This window comes from Camelus ferus, chromosome 4 (assembly GCF_009834535.1).
Source record: "Camelus ferus isolate YT-003-E chromosome 4, BCGSAC_Cfer_1.0, whole genome shotgun sequence".
Taxonomy (NCBI): domain Eukaryota; kingdom Metazoa; phylum Chordata; class Mammalia; order Artiodactyla; family Camelidae; genus Camelus; species Camelus ferus.
Window position 1 is genome coordinate 50,468,125 of NC_045699.1, and position 22,447 is coordinate 50,490,571.

At 35.1% G+C, this 22,447-nt stretch overlaps 2 protein-coding genes and 1 long non-coding RNA gene across 3 annotated transcripts in view; all 3 read right to left on the minus strand.

The window, feature by feature from the left end:
- Positions 1–465: 465 nt before the first annotated feature.
- LOC102508859 (olfactory receptor 13C2) lies at positions 466–1,717 on the minus strand. The gene has a single exon (XM_006184800.2). The coding sequence runs from the start codon at positions 1,420–1,422 to the stop codon at positions 466–468; it is 957 nt and encodes a 318-aa protein (XP_006184862.2). The 5' UTR covers positions 1,423–1,717.
- Positions 1,718–5,281: 3,564 nt separating this feature from the next.
- The window catches only part of LOC116663205, a 69,349-nt gene continuing 52,183 nt past the window's right edge, over positions 5,282–22,447 (minus strand). The window contains exon 5 of the long non-coding RNA XR_004319373.1: positions 5,282–5,767. This is a non-coding gene — a long non-coding RNA (uncharacterized LOC116663205). The remainder of the gene's footprint in view (positions 5,768–22,447) is intronic.
- Positions 18,002–18,961, minus strand: LOC102511156 (olfactory receptor 13C7). The gene has a single exon (XM_006184808.2). It carries the CDS (start codon positions 18,959–18,961, stop codon positions 18,002–18,004), a length of 960 nt encoding a protein of 319 aa, XP_006184870.2.

Consider the following 22,447-nt stretch of genomic DNA (forward strand, 5'->3'; position numbering starts at 1 on the left):
GGACTTTAATGTGAAACCACAACATAAGGTTCTCCATTGAAAAATGTGGGTGCAGTATTTTGGGGGTTTTCTGTTCAGTTTTTTTCACAACAGAAAGCTTTATTTATTTTGAAAGATTCAATGAAGTGTTACCTATGAAATAATGTTATGTAAAAAAGTGAACATAAAAAGGCATATAATCCAATTCCAATACTGCAATAAATAGAATATGAAAGACAGTGTTCAAAAGTGGCCATCTCCTAGTGTTAGAGCAATAAGAGAGCTCTCTCTCTTCCTTATCCCACTGCCTGGTATCTTGCAAATTCTCTATAATGAACATGCAATAATTCTGAAATGCTATATGTCATTATTTAAAATTTTAAAAATAATACATGAAAGTGCAAAAAGAAGTTAAAAGTAACCAAAATTCCTAATTCTCAAGTTTAGACAATGTCTAATGTGTTCACAATCCTACACCTTTTCCATTCACTTGCTAAAAAAGCATCTGTTAAACAGATGTGTTATTGCCACCTTCACATCCTTATTTCTGAGACTGTATATTAAAGGATTCATCATGGGAGTGATCACCCCATAGAACATGGATATAAGTTTGTCAGTAGCATCCAAGTCATCTGAATTAAGTGTCTCTTTAGACTTCGGCTTCATGTACATGAAGAGAATGGTTCCATAGAATATTATCACCACAGTCAGATGGGCTGAGCAGGTAGAGAAGACTTTGCTTCTCCCCTCAGAAGAGTGAATTTTGAGGATGCTGAGAATAATTAATGTATAAGAAACAATGATTAACAACAGTGGTGTCAATATGAACAACGTCGTGGCCACAAGCATGATGAACTCATTGCCTGAGATGTCAGCACAGGCCAGCTTCAAGACAGCCAGAATTTCACAGGAGAAATGATTGATGACATTATTTCTACAGAAGGGCAACTGTACCACAAATGCAGTTTGTACTGCAGAGTTGACAAGCCCTGAAAACCAGGATGCAGCCGCCATGGGCACATAACAATCCTTGCTCATGATGACAGAATATCTCAGAGGGTTGCAGATAGCCGCATACCGGTCAAAGGCCATCATGCCCAGGAGCACACACTCTGTTGTCCCCATGGCCAAGCCAAGGAACATCTGCACTGCACAGCCAGAGAAGGAGATGGTCTTTCTTTCCGAGAGGAAGCTCACCAGCAAGGGTGGAATGGAGGTGGTGGTGTAGCAGATGTCCAAGAAGGAGAGGTTCCCCAGGAAGAGGTACATAGGGGTGTGAAGATGAGAGTCTAAGATGCTGATTAAAATAAGGGTGCCATTGCCCAGAAGGATGACCACATACATCATTAAGATTAGCACAAAAAAGAGTAGTTCAAGCTTTGGGTAACCAGAAAGTCCCTTTAAAAACAACTCCACCAGAACTGTTTGGTTTTCCCATTCCATTTTACTTCTCTCTTTTACCTGTAAGAATTCAAACTTTAAAAAATAGTTTCTTTACTATGGTAAGTCCAAGTTCATCAATGCACAAATATAGAAATTTGCCATGGACCCAATGAGAAGACAGAAGAAAGGAAAAAGGGAAGGGGAAGAAGAGAGAAAAGATAAGACAGTGAAAAAATAAACAATGCAGGAAGAGAAATATGAGGGAGAAGCTATTACATTGATCACTCTTTCTGAACTAGCAACTGTGCATGAGATTTTTCCCACACATTACCTCATTTCAACCCCACAACTTTTATCATTTTAAATATAATGAACTTATCTAAATTAAACTAAGAGAGTTTAAACCTAAAGTCATATAATTGATATGCAGCAAAACCTGAGCTGAAACTCAAGCCTGCTTGTAGTCCATAATTATCTGAGATTTAGACAGCCTAGTTGCTGGGTCAGGAAGACTCAACAGTAACCCACTGCATACTAAAACACTGAAGGAAGTGTGTCAAACTGATAGGAGAATGGTCAGCAATAAACCTAACCAGTGTTTACTGACTGCTTGATTACCCAAAAAACAGGTGCAATTCATGTGAAACCCAATAATCTGAAATCTTCTTACAATGCAAATATCTTTTTCTTGGTGAGAAACCGAGTGACTTTTTAATTTTATTTCTTTAATTATCATACAAGAAAATATACAATACAATTGATTTTGTCTCTCTCAGCTTTTATTTCTGTGAATTTTAAACCATATATAGATTTGTGTAACTATCACAATAACCAGGACACAGAACTCCTCTATCACCATAAAAACTCCCTTGCACCTTCCCTTTTTAATCACTCCTTTCACCCACTCATAAATCCCGGTAAAGATGTATATGCTTTTCATCCCTGTAGTTTAACCTTTTCCAGAATGTCATATAAAAGGAATCATATGAGCCATTAGTGTCTGGCTTCTTTCACTTAACATAAATCCTGTGAAATTTCTCCAAGTTCTTATTGTTGAGTTGCATTCCATTGTATTAACATACTATAGTTTATTTGTTTACCTGTTGAAAGACATTTGGGTTGTTTCCAGTTTGGGGCACTTATGAATAGGCTGTTATAAACATTTATGTCCAGAATTTTGTATGGACACAGATTTTCATTTTTCTAGGGTGAAGATCCAGCAATGGCATACAGGATGATATGAGACATGAATATTTAAGTTTATAAAGCACTCTCAAACAGTTTTCCAGAGTGGCTGCATCATTTTTGCATTCCAATGCAAAATGTATAAAGAGTTCTAGTTGCTTCCCATCCTGATCAACACTTGATATTGTCAGTATACATATACACACACACACATATTTTTACCCATTCCAATAGGTATGTAGTGATACCTCATCGTCAGTTTAATTTGCATTTCCCTAATGACTAATGTTTGGGGGGGTTGTCATCTTTATATTCTCTTTAGTAAAGTGTCATTCATGTCTTCTGGCCATTTTTAATTGGGTTGTTTTCTTATTGCTGAGTCTTGAGAATTCTTTATCTAGTCCAGCTACAAATCACTTATCATATATATGACTTGCATATACTGTCTACAAGTCTGTGACTTTTTTACTCATTCTCTTAAGGCAAACATCTTTAATTGCCATTTTAATTGGTTGTTGTTTAAGTCCAATGGAAGGAGACACAAAGAAAGACTATGACCAAAATGTATCTTCAAACAGTCTGAGAGGTGTTGACATCTCTGACTTTGAGTGATTTCTCAGGGAGATATCCACTGCCATCACCCAGGGGACACAAATAAGCTCCGTATCCAAAGACCTTGCCTCATAAAGTCTTAGGCCATTCTTTTTTTAATTTTTCCTCAGAAATAGCACCTCCCTCCCCCAATACACAGACACAAACATACACACACACAGTAATTTCCATTAATATCCTTGTTCATGGATACAGAATCCACTGAAAGTGCTCTAATTTATTTATAAAACAATCAGGCTCTTAACATATAGACCATTTCTCCTTACTCATGAAACTTGGTGCAAAATTTAGGTCTGAACTGAAAACTCTGGACTTATTCAACAGCTTCTAATCACCTGTACCTGCCTTTGGCCACTATTAAGGTATTTCTTTCCTCATCTTATTTTTCCCTTATTTCAATCAACCCAACTTTTTATGCTTTTAGATTCTTTTATAACTTAAAGATGCATATTTCTTTTACTCTGAGTCCCAGATTCACTTTCTTAATGCTAGGTGATAAATGAAAGCACCCAAATCCCAATTCCTGGTAAATGATGACTGAGACGCAGTTTCAATCTGTAAATTCATTATGTCTACTGGAAAGAACATCCTTTTTTTTTTTCGGTATAAAGTTGAGATTTTTACTGACATGCAGACATGCTTTAATTGTTCTATAAAAACATTCTATAAACAATAGAAAACTTCTTATGTGAAGTCACAAGATGTTAAAAAATATTACACCACAATAAATATAACTACACCCTCCGCAACCACAATCACAGAGAGGAGTAGGCAGCTACCGAGTTTGGAGGGGAAGATGCTCTGAGATGGCCTTCACAGTGGACAGGCAGAAGCTCAAAGCACCATCCAGGAAGAGGGCCTGTGGCAAGTGTGTGCTGCAGAAACAGCTACACAGGCCTCCCCCTCCTGCTTTCCCAGCGTCACCACTTTTCCAACTTTATCCTAACTAGGGGCCCGCACCAACTAAAAGCTATAGCTTCACCATGCTGCTCCACTCAGGCCTCACTGAAACCCTCTTGTCAGTGGACTGGATAATTGACAGGCCTTTGCCTTTATGAAGAACACATGGACATACACTCTACATGGTTTCTGTACGGATTAAGCCTGTTTCTAGCCAGCAATGACCACAGGGCTAGGGCCATTCATCCATATCTTCTCTGCTAACAGGGGCAGTTACTAGCTGTGGGACCTTGGGCAATTTATTTAACTTTTGTTTCAATATTCCCACCTATAACATGAAGATTTTAAATAGTCTCATTGTGGTATTCTTGGGAGAATAAATTTTTTTAATGCATGTAAAGCATCTAGCATTATGGTAAGCACTATTTTGGTTTCCTTCATCTTTCACTGACTTGTTCTTTTCTCAAGATTTTTTACATTTCTGTCCTCAGTTTCATACTCCTACAGAAGTACCTTTAAATTTTTATCAGTCTGTTCAGGTATCTGGTCTCTTCTTACCCAACCAACCTACTCATTTTCATCATATCCATGATATGACATTGATGCATATTATACCAAACTCCCCTTACTCTTGTAATGAAGAGTGTTATATGACTATAGCAAAGGCCAACATCATTTAAAACAAGGAACTCACAGGTTAACATTTTTAAAGAAAGGCTATTTAAATTCATTCATTTACAAGTCAAATGAGTGTGTGTGTGTGTGTGTCTCTCACAAATGTTATGTCCAAATTTACCCTAGGAATGCATGACCACCAATAACAAAAATAATTAAAAGTTCTCAAAATAATTCCCAAAATACTCACACACACATAACTATAAAAGTCAGAATTCCTTCCTGTTAGCTATTGTTGCTCTTCATTTCCTTTTCACACAAATCAAAAGATGTATTCAAGAACAACTAATAAAGTTTTCCAAGTAACACCCCTAAGTCAGAAGCTCCAGGACAGAGACTGTCTGTCTGTTCATGATTAGCACCGGACAATCATTTATAAACTGAACCAAAGAAAACTGAATTGGTGCCATAGGTAAATTGCTACAGGTTCAGAACTTTGGTGACACCAGCCTACTTTATGTTCTGAATAAGGGTACAGATCTGCTGCCTATTTTACAGCAACCTCACTGGACCAGTAAGAAGTGACATCAATACACATGTAGGCACTTATACTGAACCATGGACCAGGAGACTATATTTTGACTAAATGAATCTTTATTCTCCAGAAAGATAAATTCTATAACTAAATATCCATCTTCATTGGATATTCAAATTACTTTGGATTTCAAATTACTCTTTTAGTCATTTTTTTTCACTTTTCTCCTTTTTCATACTACATCCAAGAAAATATCATCTTAGAATTCTTAAAATGCCTATTCTCCATAGACTCTTCATAGTAAGAAATATTCTATCACCAAAACACATGGCTTATTTCAACTCAGTTCATTGAACTGATACCACCTTGGATCTGTATTATTTGCATGTTTTTAGCAATTACCTTAAATGGAAGGTCAACTTGCCTCTTAGGTTGCAACACACAGCAGATTGTTTTGCCTTGATCTTCTATTTGCAGCCTATTGTACAATATTTTCCATGGGGTTGATACATTTCTGAAGGTGTTACCAATGAGGGGCCATAATGTCATAGGACTTGTCTGAAAGACATTAATAGCAAAGGTACTATTTCAAAATTGTTTTAAAACCTTCCATACGTTACAGCCAAATATGATCATTTACAAAGGGAGATACTTGGTTCTGCTAGTTCAAAACTAAGAGGAAAATGAATATTTGAGAATAGGGAAGATTTCATTTGCCCTTCAAGCCCAGGTGGAAACATTGCTCCATTGTGAAGACTCAGGAAATTCTCAAAAGAATCTTCTCCCGGCTCAGAAAGGCAATTTGAATATTTCTTGCTCTCAGGGACTCAATACAATTTTCTAAGCCATAACTTTAAATTGCTTCAGGGAAAGATGTTTAAACTTTCAAAAACTCTGAGTAATGCCCTGAAGACTTAATTATATTGGATCCATTTCTGTATTTCAAATAACCAATCATAAGTCTTGAGAATGTGTCTTATCCCATGTGCAATCTATTATCATATACTGCTGGAATCTTTAATCTAAACATATTCTAATGGTTTTATCCAGAACTTTGTTCATCCTACCATATTTTATTGATAATATAGTAGAAATACCTATTTCAGCTACATTAACTCTTGGTTATTAACAATAATAATAATAAAAAAAATAAATTTCTAGGCCCTTTTGTAAGAATTTTATATACATATATTAAGTTATTTAATTCAAATTTATTAAATTAGTGAGTAAAGAGAGAAAGGGCTTTATTATACCAAATAATCTAAAAATTATTAATTTGGCTTTGAAACTCAGAATTTATACGTGCTATGTGAATATGAATGGCATTTTGATATTCACAACAAATTTGGAAGTTTTGAAACCATATAATGACAAAACTATAAACCATCAAGCTACTCAGTTTTCTTAACTGTAACCCTACAATGTAATTTGTAACTCAATCCCACTCCATACTACCCATTCCAAAGAATTTACCTAAATAGATACACCCAGATTAACTGACTGTCACCATCTATCTAATTTACACAATTAGGAGGTAATGGTGTATAAATATATTCGAGGTGCTCTCAGTCATTTTCTCCTCCTGCAGGCAGTGCTCGCCTTTCCTTGAACTGCTTCACCCATATAGTGCCCACAATTTATTCACCACAAAATCATTACCTTAGGTAAAACAAATTTTGACTAAAAGTCTGATGATAATGCAGAAAAAAATCCACAGGAAACTAGTTGAAACTGGGTATCCCACATCATTGTTTCTGAGGTTAACTGACTTGATCATATGGAACTACTTTCTGGACATTTTATGAGGCCCTGGTCTGCCACCATGTGGTTAAGCTTCTTCCCCAAGAACAGAGCTCTTTACCCATTTCTTCCTTTCTTCTCCCCAAGTCACAAGAGGTCCTCAAAAATCCTACATCCAACATTACTTAAGTGAAGTACCCAAGTAAGTCACATAAGAACAATGTTTCAAGCAAATAGAATTATTTTACTTTTTTTGGCAGAGAAATTTTAGTTATCTTTTTTTTAACGTATCTCATAACAGATGTTTATTAAAAATGTAAATCATTCTTCCCTGTCTCAGACTTTGTGTATCGCAACCTCAGGAAATGGAATACATAAGCCTGCATTTTTAATAAGTTACCAGTGTAGCTCAGCTGCTTTATGTGCTAGAAGAGGAATCCCATAAACCAATCTCACGGCTATTACCCTACTCCAGCTAGTGTTCACACAGCTGTTGGACCTCCTACCCCTATTACCACTTACTTTCTATTATATGGGACCCCTCAGTTAACTCATATGCTATTTCTTTTTTTGGATTATTTCATGTATGAAAAAGAAAAACAGGATAGGACTGATTGGACAACTGAAATTGAGTTCATTCTGAGAGATTTTTCTGAGTACAAAGGAATTATACCAAAAAATTCCTTTTTGTCATGTCTTTAGTGATGTATCAATAATCCTCCTGGAGAACAGCATCTTAGTCATCTTAACCCTCCTAGAATCCCATCTCCAAATGTCATGTACCTCTTTTTGGTTAGGTTTTCCTTCCTGGATATCTGGTACACATCCTCTTTTTTTTTTTTTTTACCATTATTTAAAAAAAAAAAAACTATCTCATTCACAGCTTGTATTATATAAATGTTTATCTCTTCATGTAATACGGTCCACAGAGTGTGTGTTCCTGACAGTGATGGCATATGGGTTCAACATGGCCAACAGCAAATTTCTGAGATAACCCACCATCATAAACAGAATACTGTGTTTAGATGGCAGCTACATCCTAGGAACTAGCAATTCTCAATGGACTGGCACAAAATGTACTCACATTATGAGCGTTCTTTGGTGGAAGAAATATCATTAATCATTTTTGTGAAATACTAACTTTAAAAAAGTTGGCCTGCACAAATATCTTCTTGAATGAGAGTATAATAACGTTGGGTAATATATTTTCATTTGCTCCATTACTGCTACCTTGCCATACCAAGAATCAGTTCAGCTGAAGGAAGAAAAAGGCCCCTTCCTTTTGCTCAGCCCACATAACAGTGGTTGATTGTGTCTTATGGGACATTCTTCTTCATGTACATGAAAGTAAAGTCCAAAGACATGACTTCTGACAAACTGATTACCCTGTTCTATGCAGCAGTCACCCACGATCAATCCTATCATCTATAGCCTAAGAAATAAGGAGGACCTTTCAGAAAATTATTGAGTAGACACTAGTTCTGGAGAAAATGATAAGAAACTGACATCTTTGAGTTCATGCACAAAACAAGCTCACATATTTTGAGGCAAGGGCTTTAAAGATAAACTGAACAAAATAAAATCATATGTAGAATCACAGAATTTCAGAGTTAGAAAGAAATTTTAAGATCACAAGTCTAACTATGTCACTTTCTGGAAACAACTGTGATCTCATAAAAATGTAGGGCTAAGTAGACTGAGAAATGCTAGTAAACTTATGGGGACAATTAAACCTTTCCAAGAAAATCCATCACAAATATCTATTTAATAAATAAAACATATACTTTTAGTAATCTTTATTTTAAATACTTTTGATACATTTGTTTGCTTATGCTTTTTTTTTTTTAACCCTGAGACTTCCCCTGGCCCCAGCCTATATTTTGAACAACGTATTTCACCTTCTTGTTTCCTGCCCACGTTGTCCCCACTCTTTAGCACAAACTGTGCTTCACTCACTGTCTTTCTCACGTAAGGACAATAACACATGCTATTTTCTCTGCATTGTTACATTTCTCCTTCTCTAGTGAAATCCTGGCAATAACAGAAGAAATAGGTCAAGTGTTACATCATCTGTAAAGTCTTCCCAAACTCCCCTGAGTTAGTTACTCCCTCCTCTATAGTACCCTGACCCTGAACTACCGCAGAATTTTTTCTTTTATGCTATAACCATTTGTTAGCTCCTGAAATCTTCTCAATGGCACACTATTGCTTACTGTTCTCTTTAAGAAGTCCAATGCCAAGTTAATTAAAAACAGTGTGTAGTCATTAACTGATGAATTAATTAATTAAAATAAAAACAAATGGTAAAAAATATAAGCCCAAGTATCTGAAATTCCACATAGGAAAATAACAGAAATAGACTTTATAATTATCTCATTCCCCCAAACTACAATTTCAAATACTTTTGTAAAATAGCACTTAATCTTTAATTACAGGGGAAAACAAGGGAAGATAAAGAACTGAGCAGAATATACTGAAGAGGCCATAAAAATTTCCCCTTTGAGTGACTAGTGAGTTATAATGCATAGTGGTGTTTCTTAAGATCTCATCACCTTTCTAATTTTATATTTCTGTTCTAATTCTGCACTATAAACTCAGGTTTTATTTTTATAAGCAAATTTTAAATTAATTCCACATACATGTTGGTGATAAGAATGTTGTCAAAATTTCTTGGAAGATAAAGATTTTTTGTACTTACTTTGTTTTGTCACAAAAGAAATTCAGTTTGCAGCACAAATGGAAAGATTTCCCTGATTTAAAATCAAAATTCAGAATCAAAATTGTAATCCTCCTTCAGAGAAATGGCAGCATGACTAAAAGACAACCTTTTTTTTCACTTCTTAAGAATCCCTTATAGTTCTTCTCATCCTCCTGAAATATCTCTTAGTATACATAACTTATTTCACAAATGTATCCTAAAAGCAACATAAGAAATACAGATAGACAATGGACTTAAGTCTTGACCACCATTTATGACCTGTATGACCTCTTACAAAAGCATCTGGAGCTAATCTGTAAGAGAAGGTAAAATGTATCTATACTGGATCCCCAGCACCCAAACCAGGCACATACACAGTGTAGAATAAATGAGAGAAGTAATCAACACAAAAATCAACACTTACATTAACACTATCATTATTAATTAATGAAAATAACCTTAAAAGATAATGTATACACACAACACCTAGCACACCACACGGCATACATTAAACATTAATAATACTGCCTTACCCATCTACTGACTTCCTCATTTACTCTCTAGTTTTTGAAAATAAGGAAATTAAGTAAGGATTCCTGGGTGCCTGTACCTGAGTAAGACAGTGAGGGACAATCATATGCTGCACTTTCTACAATTATTAATTAATGAAAAGGAACTTTAAAAGAGCACGTATAAGTTACCGAGTTACATTTTTACCTAGTACATTTTATGTACATATTATGTGTTACTTAAATACAACTTCTCATTCCATCACTTATCTACCTCAATTGTTCTCTGAGTAGTGGAAAATAAAGTAGTTTTAATCATGGATTCCTGGGCGGTTATATCTGAATAAGGTACAAAAAAGAGGAAGTACTAGCAGGAAGTGACAAAGAGGATGAGGTGGTTACAGGAAGTTAACTCTGGAGTTCAGCCTTCATTTTACCTGATCAAGGAAGGAATGGACTATAAGGAGACTAGGGGTGGAATGAGACTAAAAAGCTAGATAGGAAAAAGAAAAATAATAAAATGTAATAGTCCCTCCTATGAGCCAGCTGTTTTCAAATAATGCCACATTTAATCCTTAATAGGACTATAATACATTAAAATCTGATTATTAAGTTATTCTTTATTGTTTAATCCTTAATGGTATGCTCAACTCTGGCCTCAGAAAGACTTCAAATTCCTTATTCATTGTAGTATATTCTCCGCCCCAAATATCAGCATTACTTTGTTTTGACATATATTAGAAAATAACGTAAGTATAATCAGGAAGGGGGCCATTTCAGAGAAAGGATGAGACGTAAATCTTCCAGTCATAAAATATGAAGGGGGGGGGCTTCTGATTTCTGTTGTTTTCACTATGACTGAATAAGCTCCACACCCAGACTCAAGCATCTCAGAGATGACAACTATAAACTTTGTATAAAATATTTTTAAAAAATCTCTTGGAAGAAGTAATGTTTTGGTGTGAGTTTCACATTTGTATGACTGAAGGCTAACCTAGGCACTGTATGGAGTGGTTAAAAAAAAAAAAGAAAAACTCTAACAGCAAATTGGCACTATTGCTGGACAAACCAGCAGTGTTCTGGGAAAACACAGTCACCATAATGTAAGGGGGACATTCTAGAAAGGGGAGATACAAAAGAGGAAACATTAAATTTTATATTAAAATCTTGACCCAGTTCTCCGATTGACTCCTGTGCCATGTATGCACAACTGAGCAAAAGATGTAAAAAAAAATCTTTAAGATATGAACTACTGGGAGGGGGTAATTAGGTTTATTTATTTATTTTATTTGTTTATTTTTAATGGAGGTCCCGGAGATTGACTCCCCACTAAATTCCAATGGCATTTTTCCCAGAAATAGAAAAAAAAAATCCTAAAATTTGTATGGAACCACAAAAGACCCCAAATAATAAGAGCTATACTGAGAAATAAATTTTAAGTTAATTTAATATAGCAACAAAAATATTAAGGAATAAACTAAATTAATTTAGGAAAAGACCACTACACCAAAACTACAAAACGTTCCAGGAGAATTTTAAAAGACAAAAATAAATGGATAGATATACCATGTTGATGAATTTACATAGTATTAATTCTCCTCCAAATTTATCTTTAGAATCAACATTATCCCAGTCATAACCCCAGCAGCTTTTTCTGTAGAAATTTATAAGCTTATTCTAAATTTTATATTAAAAGGTTTGACTTTTCCTACAAACGTCTTGATGAGATTATATTATATTCAGCCTTATTTGTTTTGACCAAACGTAATCTTTTGGGGGATGGAACATGGAAGGAAAAGGTCTAAACACAATAATGCATGTCGAAGAAAGTATAAACATTACATTAGCACCTCACTAACAAAGAAGCCCTTAGAATCCACCAATTTCCCAGCCTGGTAGAAACTGAGCAATTTCTGAGCAACTCTATTCTGTGACAAGGACCACAACATCACTTATCATCCAAACTAAGATACTTTTGAGACTGAAACAAGGTGTTTTTTTTTTTTTTTTAACAATTTTACTGGGACAACAGGCACAAACTTGGATTATTGAATGCAAACCATATTAGATGGTCATCCATAGATTGTGCCATCAACACAATACAAAATAACACATTCTTGTTCCAGTGTTGGTGCCATACTTACTGAAGGCCAGCAGTATTCCCTTTATCTCAGGCCCTTGGCCCTAGATATCACTGAGGTCTGTTTCAGAAGATTAAAGAGTCTTTCTTTAATCAAAGAAAAGATAGTCTTTTCTTTTCCCACCAAGAAGTCTGAGACCCAAGAGCTAATATCCAGGTGTTTTTGTTTTTGTTGTTTTACAAATTAGTGTCTATGGATAACTGATCCATTCTCATTCCACACAGACAGAATCTTATTAGGCAAGATATTGTACATCAATTTAGAAGAAATCTGACAATCTAAATAATTTTGTCTTCATTTGAAGCTACCACTTTTTTTCTCTAATAAGGGTGGAAATATGTATGTGGATCTATTAAAATAATCTAACTATGCCATTTGTGAACATATTAGGTATGTCCTTTTGTACAACAAAGGAAAAGGGATAATTATTCTCTGTTGGTCCATATCCATTGTCCTTGTTTAAGTTTCTTAAACCCAGGAGGTGTAGCACTGTAAACAGAATTAGGCAGAAGAATCCTCCCTTGGATTTAACACCCTCATGAGGAGCCTTTTTCCAAAGAATATTACAAGAAAGCCATAGCAGTGTGTTTCTCTTCTAGGAAAAAGTATTGGAGCCAAGTAGGACTTCAAGGGATCTAACTATGTGGGAGTGGAAGAAATCCTTAATTCGGAATTTACAAACTCTTTATCTTGGGTACATCTTATTAGTATTCCTAGTTATTTATTCATGGTTAGAATACATCCCCTCTACCCTCATTAAGTAAAGCACCTAAGCCATGTTCTGACTCCTGTCATCTCTTCAACATGCCTCATGAATTAAGTCCCTGTCCTCCTTTGAAAATGCTGTTCTGTTGTGTTCTTTACCTGGGATGTCTGTCCTCCACTTTCCACTTGGAGAAATGTTTCAAACCCAGGTAAAATGTTTATGATTTACTCTTGGAAGATATTTTCCATGATTTTACTGTTTTCAATTTTGTAAAAGATTTTATCACAATGTATAATTGTTTTATTTCAGTTTACACCATTTCTGCCATGGGATGGAACCCTCAAGAGCAAGATGTTAGAAATGCAGATTACAGTAATAAGGAGCTAGAAACCATACAGGGGAACCAATCAAAATTAGACAATTCAATTGCTGAGATAAAAATGAATCTAGAATCAATGAATAGCAGACTAAATAATACAGAAGAATGAATAAGTAATCTGGAAGATAGAATAATGGAAACCAGAATTAAATCAGAACAGCAGACAGAAAGACAAACTAGAAGAAGATGAAGAAGAAGAAGAAAGCAACATAAGAGATCTATGGAATAATATAAAGCATGCCAACCTATACATAACAGGGTTTCCAGAAGGAGAAGAAAGAGAGAAGAGGATCGAAAATGTATTTGAAGAAATTATGACTGAAAACTTCCCAAACCTAAAGAAGGAAACAGATATCCAGGTACAGGAAGCACAAAGGGTCCCAAACAAGATGAACCAAACAGACCTACATCAAGACATGTCATAATTAAAATGGCAAAAGTTAGAGATAATAAGAGGATTCTAAAGGCAGCAAGGGAAAAACAGAGTCAGTTACAAGAGAACCCCCATAAGGTTATCAGCTGATTTCTCTGCAGAAACTTTGCAGCTAGAAGGGAATGGCATGATATATTCAAAGTCCTGAAAGGGAAAAACCTGCAACCTATGACACTCTACCAGCAAGATTATCATTTAGAATAGAAGGAGAGATATAGAACTTCTCAGACAAGCAAAAATTAAAAGAATATAGCAATACTAAACCTAACCTAAAAGAAATACTAAAAAGTCTTCTCTAAACAGAAAAGCAGCAAGAATATATAGGAAAAAGAAAATCATGATAGGAAAGGCAAACACACAAAAGGACTGAAGATCACTTAAATGAGCCAGTACATAGATTTAAAAAGATCAAAAAATTTTTGTAAAAGCAATTATAAATACAATTAACAGCAAAAGGATAAACATGAAGATGTAAAATAGGACATTAAAATCACAAAATGTTGGGGAGGGAAGTATAAAAATGTAGATCTTTTAGAACATGTTTGAATTTGTATGACTATCAGCTTAAAGCAAGTAGATACAGTTATGGGTCAACATACTTGAACTCCATGGTAATCACAAATCAAAAACATACAATAGACTCACAAAGACCAAAAAGAAAGGAATTCAAGCAAACTACAAAAGAAAATCATCAAACCACAAAAGGAAAAACAAAAAGAAAAAGAAATGAACAAAGAAGAACTACAAAATCAACTGGAAAAAAAGGTTTAAAATGGTAGTAAGTATGTATCAAGAATTACTTTCAAAGCAATGGACTAACTGCTCCAATCAAAAGACACATAGTGGCAGATTGGATAAAAATAAATAAATAACCTATAATATGCTGCCTACAAGAGACTCATCTTAGGGCAAAGGACAGACACTGATTGAAAGCGAGGGGATGGAAGAAGATATTTCATGTAAATGGAAGTGACAAGAAAGCAGGATTAGCAATATTTACATCAGACAAAATAACTTTAAAACAAAGTCTATTAATGAAAGACAAAAAAGGACATCATATGACAAACGGATCAGTACAAGAAGAGGATATTACACTCATTAACATATATTCACCTAACATATGAGCACCTAAATACATAAAGCAAATACTAACAGACATAAAGGGGAGAAACTGACAGGGAAACAATTATAGTAGGAGACATTAACACCCCGCTGACACCAGTGAACATATCTTCCAAACAGAAAATCAGTGAGGTGACAGAGATCCTAAAAGACTCAATAGACCAGTTGGACTCAATTGCTATCTACAGGACACTATATCCAAAAAAAAAAAAGAAAGAAAGAAAAGAAAGAAAAGAAAGAAAGAAAGAAAGAAGAAAGGAAGGAAGGAAGGAAGGAAGGAAGGAAGGAAGGAAGGAAGGAAGGAAGGAAGGAAGGAAGGAAGGAAGGAAGGAAGGAAGAAAGAAAGAAAGAAAGAAAGAAAGAAAGAAAGAAAGAAAGAAAGAAAGAAAGAAAGAAAGAAAAAACAGAATACACAATCTTTTCAAGCGTGCGTGGAATATTCTCTAGGATAGACCACATAGTAGCTCACAAACAAGCCTCAACAAATTTAAGAGGATAGAAACTATTTCAGACATTTTTTCTGACCACAGCAGTATGAAACCAGAAATCAGCCACAGAAAGAAAATCAGGAACATGATGAACACATGGAGACTAAACAGTATGCTACCAAAACACCAATGGGTTAACAATGAAAATACCTCAAGACAAACAATAATGAAAATAAAATCTTACATAATCTATGGGATGCAACAAAAGCAGTTTGAAGAGGGAAATTCATAGTGATACAGGATCTAGTCCCTACTGTTGAGAAACTAATAAATAAAATCATAACTTAATACTATTTCCCATTTTTCTAGTACTTTAAAGATTTCAAACATTTTCAATTAAGGGATTTCATTGTATAGCTACCTCACATTAACCAAGTGATTTACTCAAGTTGGATTTTAATAATTATGAAGCTGAGGTTCAGAGAATTGGTCATTTCAGAGACTGTCCAAGGCTATACTATTTAACTCCAGGTCTCACTGCAATGTTTTTTACCTTGCCATACATAAATATATTTGCAAACACAAATGAATATATGTAAAACAATATGAATACTGAACAGTTGAGGGGAAAATACTGCAGAGTATAGGGATTAATCAGTGACATAAAAACATGCACTCAGAACCAGTGAAGTTTAAAACCAAGAAAAGAACAGAAACATAAGAAAAGAATGAAGAACAAAGCTCATTCAGGAGTCAAACTGACTCACTGTACCACATGAAGTATTTAAACAATACCATCCTCAAACAATAGAGCAAAACAGATTTAGTCATGATTAGAGGCATTTTTCTCTCAGACTTAGATGCTGGGAAGATCTTCCACTAAGGAAAAAGGAAAACAGTCCCTGGGAAAGAGGGCAGAGGTAAATGTACATAGTCAGTATTCATATGCCAAAGCTAATTCTGGTAATGTCTGGAAGATTTCCTAAACCTGTGGAATGTTCCGTTCATGTTATTTTCTTTTTCTTCTCTGTTGCCTCTATTAATTAAAGAAAAACTTTAAACCAAAGTATCATGAAAGTTATTTGAGGAATTTATTCCATAACAAGTCAGAAAGGGAATAAAACTCCAAGGAACTAGGTAGGTCTCAGTACTTTGAAGCCTATGGGAAAGAAGACAAGGTAAGGGCTAGTGGCTGTCCAAGAAATGTGAAAACTGCTTTGGGAATTAATCAGCAAGATGTATACACTTAATCCTCCTCAGTGCCAAAGATCCTTCTAAACCCCAATCCAAAAGCACCAATCTCTTTCTTAAAATTCTTACTGGGTTTAGCCCACCTTAGTGGTTTTAAAACTTTCCCTAGCAACAAAATAATTTTTTTCCAAATAAAACATATGTGGAATCCCAGGGCATATAAAACAGACAAAAGAAGAGCTTGGTAGAGAGTTAGGTGTATCAGAGATCTGACTTCTTGGAAATGTGCCATTCCTCCTACTGCTCTGTTCAACCTAATAAAGACTCAACATACTATGACTGCAAACAAATGATCCAGCTTAGAAGGTATGGGAAGAGGGAAAACTGAATATTCTTTAATATTTTTGTTCCAAATTGATGTTCCAGTCTGTATTCCACAAGACTGTGTACTCCTTAGTCATATTTTGGATTTTGCTTCCATGTTGTCATTTTTTGATATTGCCAATAGGTAGCATAATGTCTGAAACAAAATAGGTATTCAGTAAGTACTGGTTGATTAAGTAATTCAATGAAGGAAGAAAAGACTGACTGACTGAATAAATGAATGAATGAAAGAAAAGCTCATAATCTACAGGAAATTAATGTAACTGCAAAAATACCTAATCTGTGATACTCTAAATCCATTATCACAGTGTTCTCAGAGAACTGTGCAACCAAGGTCTTTAAAAACTAATTTTTTATAACAATCATTTAAACTTAAAGACACCACTGCTCACCTATTGAAACTCAAGATAGACCAAACTTCCCCATCAGCTCGGGTGTCTGCACAAAGACTCACATTGCTTCAGACACCTCTGCACAGAAGTATGCTAACCAGTGTGTAGCCAAAAGGATATCAGCCCTAAGACAAAAAAATAGCATTATTTCTCTACTCTTGTCTCTCTGTGACATATACATAGTCAGGTACCTAAAACACCCTAAAGTGCTTACCCTTTCCCTCTGTATGATCAAAATCTATCTCATTATGAATTATTTAATGTTGAGTTCACATAGCACTCTGACCTCTAACAAGGCACTACTTTATCTTCCTAAGAAAGATATGAGACTGGAAAACTGATGCATGTAGAGGATAAGAGGTTGAACTAATAAAATGGTATCTCCTTTTACATAAGATTTTAGAACTCATCATTCCAGAGTTAAACTAAATCCTGTGAAGATGAGTGCTTTGGATGAGAATCTTTTTACCCATAAATTTCTGTCCCTTTTCTCTTTAATCCAATCATGAAGGGAAAACATAAGTCCAAGTTTTCTCTCACATTTAAATAGCAACAGAAAAATAAGAATTTCAGAAGTTAATTGCTCCACCAACCCTTATATTTATTTTGGAACTTCCAGGTGAGCTAGTCCTGCATCCAGAGTAAAGGAATTTTTTTTGTTAACTAGATTCACATTCCCGCTGAAGAGCATTTCTGACACAGTATGTTCTTCACAGCTGCCTTCACATCTTTGTTCCTCAAACTATAGATGAGGGGATTGAGCATGGGTGTCACAACTCCATAGAAGAGAGAGATGATTTTGTCTGTGACTTGTACTTTGTCTGCACCAGAAGAGTCTTTGGCCTTGGGTTTTGCATACATGAAGAGGATGGTTCCATAGAATATAATCACCACTGTGAGGTGGGCAGAGCAGGTAGAGAAAGCTTTGCGCCTTCCCTCTGCAGAAGGAATTCTCAGGATGGTAGAGAGGATGAAAACATAGGAAACAAAAATGAAAAGTACTGGGACTATAAGAAAAATCATATTAGCAACAACCATGCTAACAACATTTATGGAGATATCAGCACAGGCCAATTTTAAGACAGCCAAGATTTCACAAGTAAAATGATTAATGACATTATCCCCACAGAAAGGAAGCCGCATTGCAAGAGAGGTTTGCAACACAGAATTGACGCTTCCTGCAATCCAGGACCCAGCAGCCATGGACACGTATGAAGTCTTGCTCATAATGATGGGGTATCTCAGAGGGTTACAGATGGCCACATAGCGATCAAATGCCATCATGCTTAGAAGGACACACTCTGTGGCTCCCATAGCAAAGGAGAGAAACATTTGCATTCCACATCCAGAGAAGGAAATGGTTTTCTTTGAAGTTAAAAAGCTGCTGAGAAATAAGGGAATAGAACTAGTGTAGCAAATATCCAAGAATGATAAGTTACTGAGGAAAAAATACATGGGAGTGTGCAGGTGGGAGTCACAGACACTTACAATGATGATTACTCCATTTCCCAGCAGGATCGCCAGGTACATACATATCACCAGCACGAAGTAAATGGCCTCAAGCTCTGGGTAGCCAGAAAGCCCTAGTAGGACAAATTCTGTAACAGAAGACTGATTAGTCTTTCCCATGTTAATATTTTCTTTCACCATAAGGTATTCTGCATCAGCCAGAATGCATGTGAGTCTCTTACAGCAGTGTTTCTAAGAGCGGTTTGCATCCTTAAGTAACTTCCTTTATGGGTAATGTGGACCTATAATTGGATACACAGATAGCATAAAAATATAATCCTCTAAGCTCAGTTAGGCTTTTAGAACTCATGAAGGAGGCTTTAGCTCCAAAAAATATGCCCGTGTTAGAAAGAAGATTCAGAACATAAACAAATGGGTTAGAACTATGTATCTCACTTATACTGTGAATTTGAATTATTTTGAATGCAGTGTCACCATAACATTTTGACCAAACAATACAGAACACAACTAATGTTAGCCATAACAAAAATCACTACTCTGCACCTATTGAAACATAATGGTATATGTAAATTCTGTTTCAATAATAATTTAACCTCAACTGCAGAAGAGTTTTGTGGCTAAGAGAACTTACTGAAAAGATACATTTTTAGAAAAAGATTTTTGGTTATTTCTCATTTGTGGGAAAAAGTATGCCTGCAATATCCTAAGAATATTAATTACAAGCATTAGTAATATTTGTAAAAGAAAATGTTCTCAGATAAAATTATTCTTCTTAGTCTTTTTCAGTACAAATTGCAACATCTAGGTAACTCTACTGACCTGCCTGATAATGAATGACAAGTTGATCTCAGAAAAACTCTAGTGCACATGTCCCAATCTATAGTGAATACAAAATTACATGTATAAACTAAGAAGTTTAAGTGCAGGGGATTTACTCTTTTACCTCCAGGTATGATATTATACTTCCAAGTATAATCCATATTAACTTTTCTCTCTGCACAGAAATCAGCTTCCTCTGCTCTAACAGCTGCTCTGCTGATCTTCCTCTCACTGCATATTCAGAATATCCATAATAAAAAGAGGGGAGTAATTCAAAATATTTTTAAGCATTAGCAATATGTTGTAATTATTTGTATCCCCAATTACTAGAATATAGAGCATGTCTATATTAAAATGCCAGAAACAGAAATCGTCCTACTTTTTTATGAGACTGCTAGTCTCATAAATTCCATCTCAATAAATTCAGTAAGAAAACTAAAAGACCTATCTGCTTCTCTGTTTTCATTACTATCAAGTAGCTGCCATTGCTACGGTAAGCGAACAGTTAACCACTAGTAAAACAGAGCTCACTTCCAGTAAAGATGAAAGCTGGGGCTGTTTACAGTCATTTCCCTAGCAGAGGACCCCTTTAAGAATAGTCAATGGAGTACCAAAGCAACTTAAAGTCTTTGCTGCTTTGAGGGTGTTTCTAATCCCAAAAGCAATTTAAGGTTCACAATGTGGATTGGATAGAATTTAGAAAACTTCTAGTACTTTTGAGATGAAGTCCCTTAGAAGCAATTAAAACAAAGTTGCTAATAACAATTTAATTAAGGTGTAACAAAACATATAAATCTTCTGACTTTACTCCCTCTGGGAAGAGCAACTTTAGAATTGCTATCTGAGTAAAATGGTCAAGACATGGAAATTAGAATTGACTCTATCTGATGGAAAGATGTGGTAGCTCCTACACTATTGGTGGGAATGTCAATTGGTGCAGCCACTATGGAAAAGAGTATGGACTTAAACTAAAAACAGATATGATAATACCACATGATCCAGTAATCCCAATCCTGGGCATATACTCTGAAAAAACAAAAACTCTAATTTGAAAAGATATATGCACCCCAGTTTTCACAGAGGCACCATTTACAATAGCCAAGACGTGAAAGCAATCTAAATGTCCATCGACACATGAATGGATAAAGAAGATGTAATATAAATATACAATGGAATGTTATTCAGCAATAAAAAAGAATGAAATAATGCCATTTGCAGCAACATGTATGGACCTAGAGATTATCATACTAAGTGAAGTTAAGTCAGACAGGGAAAAACAAATATCATATGATATCACTTATATGTGGAATCTAAAAAAAAAAGACACAAATGAACTTATTTATAAAACAGAAATAGACTCGCAGACACAGAAAACAAATTTATGATCACCAAAGGGGAAAGTGGGGGAAGGAGTTTGAGATTAGCAGATACAAACTACTATAAATAAAATAGATAAACAAGGACCTACTGTATAGCACAGAGAACTATATTCAGTATCTTATAGTAACCTATAATGGAAACGAATCTGAAAATGAATACACACACACACACACATATAAATGAATCACTTTGCTGTAAACCTCAAACTAACACAACATTGTGAATCAACTATACTTCATTTTTTAAAAAAGGAAAAAAGAATAAAAAGAAAGATGTGGTCGTAATCTGTGACACTTAGGTCAAGATCATACCTGTTCCTAATAAGTAATCTGCTACATCACCTTTATTTTGGCCTCTAAATTCTGGAGGCTTAGAGCCCATAAGCTTCCTTCTGCTCTCACTGGCCTTTCTAAACAGCCAGAAGCATATGCACAGTCAATTTTAATTTGGCTCACTCATGCCCTTTGTTTAAATACATGCACAATACCCCAGATTTATCCAGTTTGTTCTTCAGTAATGCCCCACTTGCATGACACAACATGGAGCAGGCCACATCAAAAATTTCCATGATGTAAGCAAACTATACTTTATTTATGATCAGGAAAGAAGTTCCAACTTGAAGTGGATAATTATTATGACATTTGCCATGACTATCTTTTGAAACCAGTATCAGTCCTTGAAGAATTCAATCATTTTACCTGGATGTTATAAAATATTTATTTCCAGCATGGAAACAAGTGAAATCATCATATGTAATGTTAAAAATAAGGGAATAAAATTTGACAACAGTACTCTTTTTTGTCAGTAGACAGCATTTTTCAAAAGTCGTTGTGCAACATAACCCTGAAGAGTGGGAAAGCAACTTTTGCCATGAAAGATGGTATTATATGCTACAACGAATCAAATTTGAAGAGCAATTCTCAGAGTTGTTAACTTTATGCAAGCACTTTTTCAGTATACTGGCTCAAATGCAAATGTTAAGCATATTTTCTCATTAATGGATGCTGAGTAGACAAAGGAATTAAATAGTTTTGATGTGACCATAGTAAAAGCTATATTACAATGCAAATGGAAGATAGTCTGTAACTGCAAGGAGTTTTATAAGCAAATTATGCAAAACAAAGAAATGTTAAGTAGAGCCAAGTAATTATTGAAATATAATTAGAGACATATGTAGAATAGATACTTATAATTTATTCCAGATAAACAAGTAATTTGTAGTACGAATATTTCCTATACAATATTTTTGTTTTACCCCAGTGTACCTAGGCAAAGGCAACTAGAAAAAATTCAAATTTAACTAGGCATCATCATTTTTATTTGCTAATCTGGAAACCCTAACTTCCTTTGACTAGGATTCACATGGAATCCAGTCCAAGCCTGGGTTGCTCCATCCAGCATCACTGCCAGTTCTGGCCATTTCCAGGCAATAGAGGGAATACACGT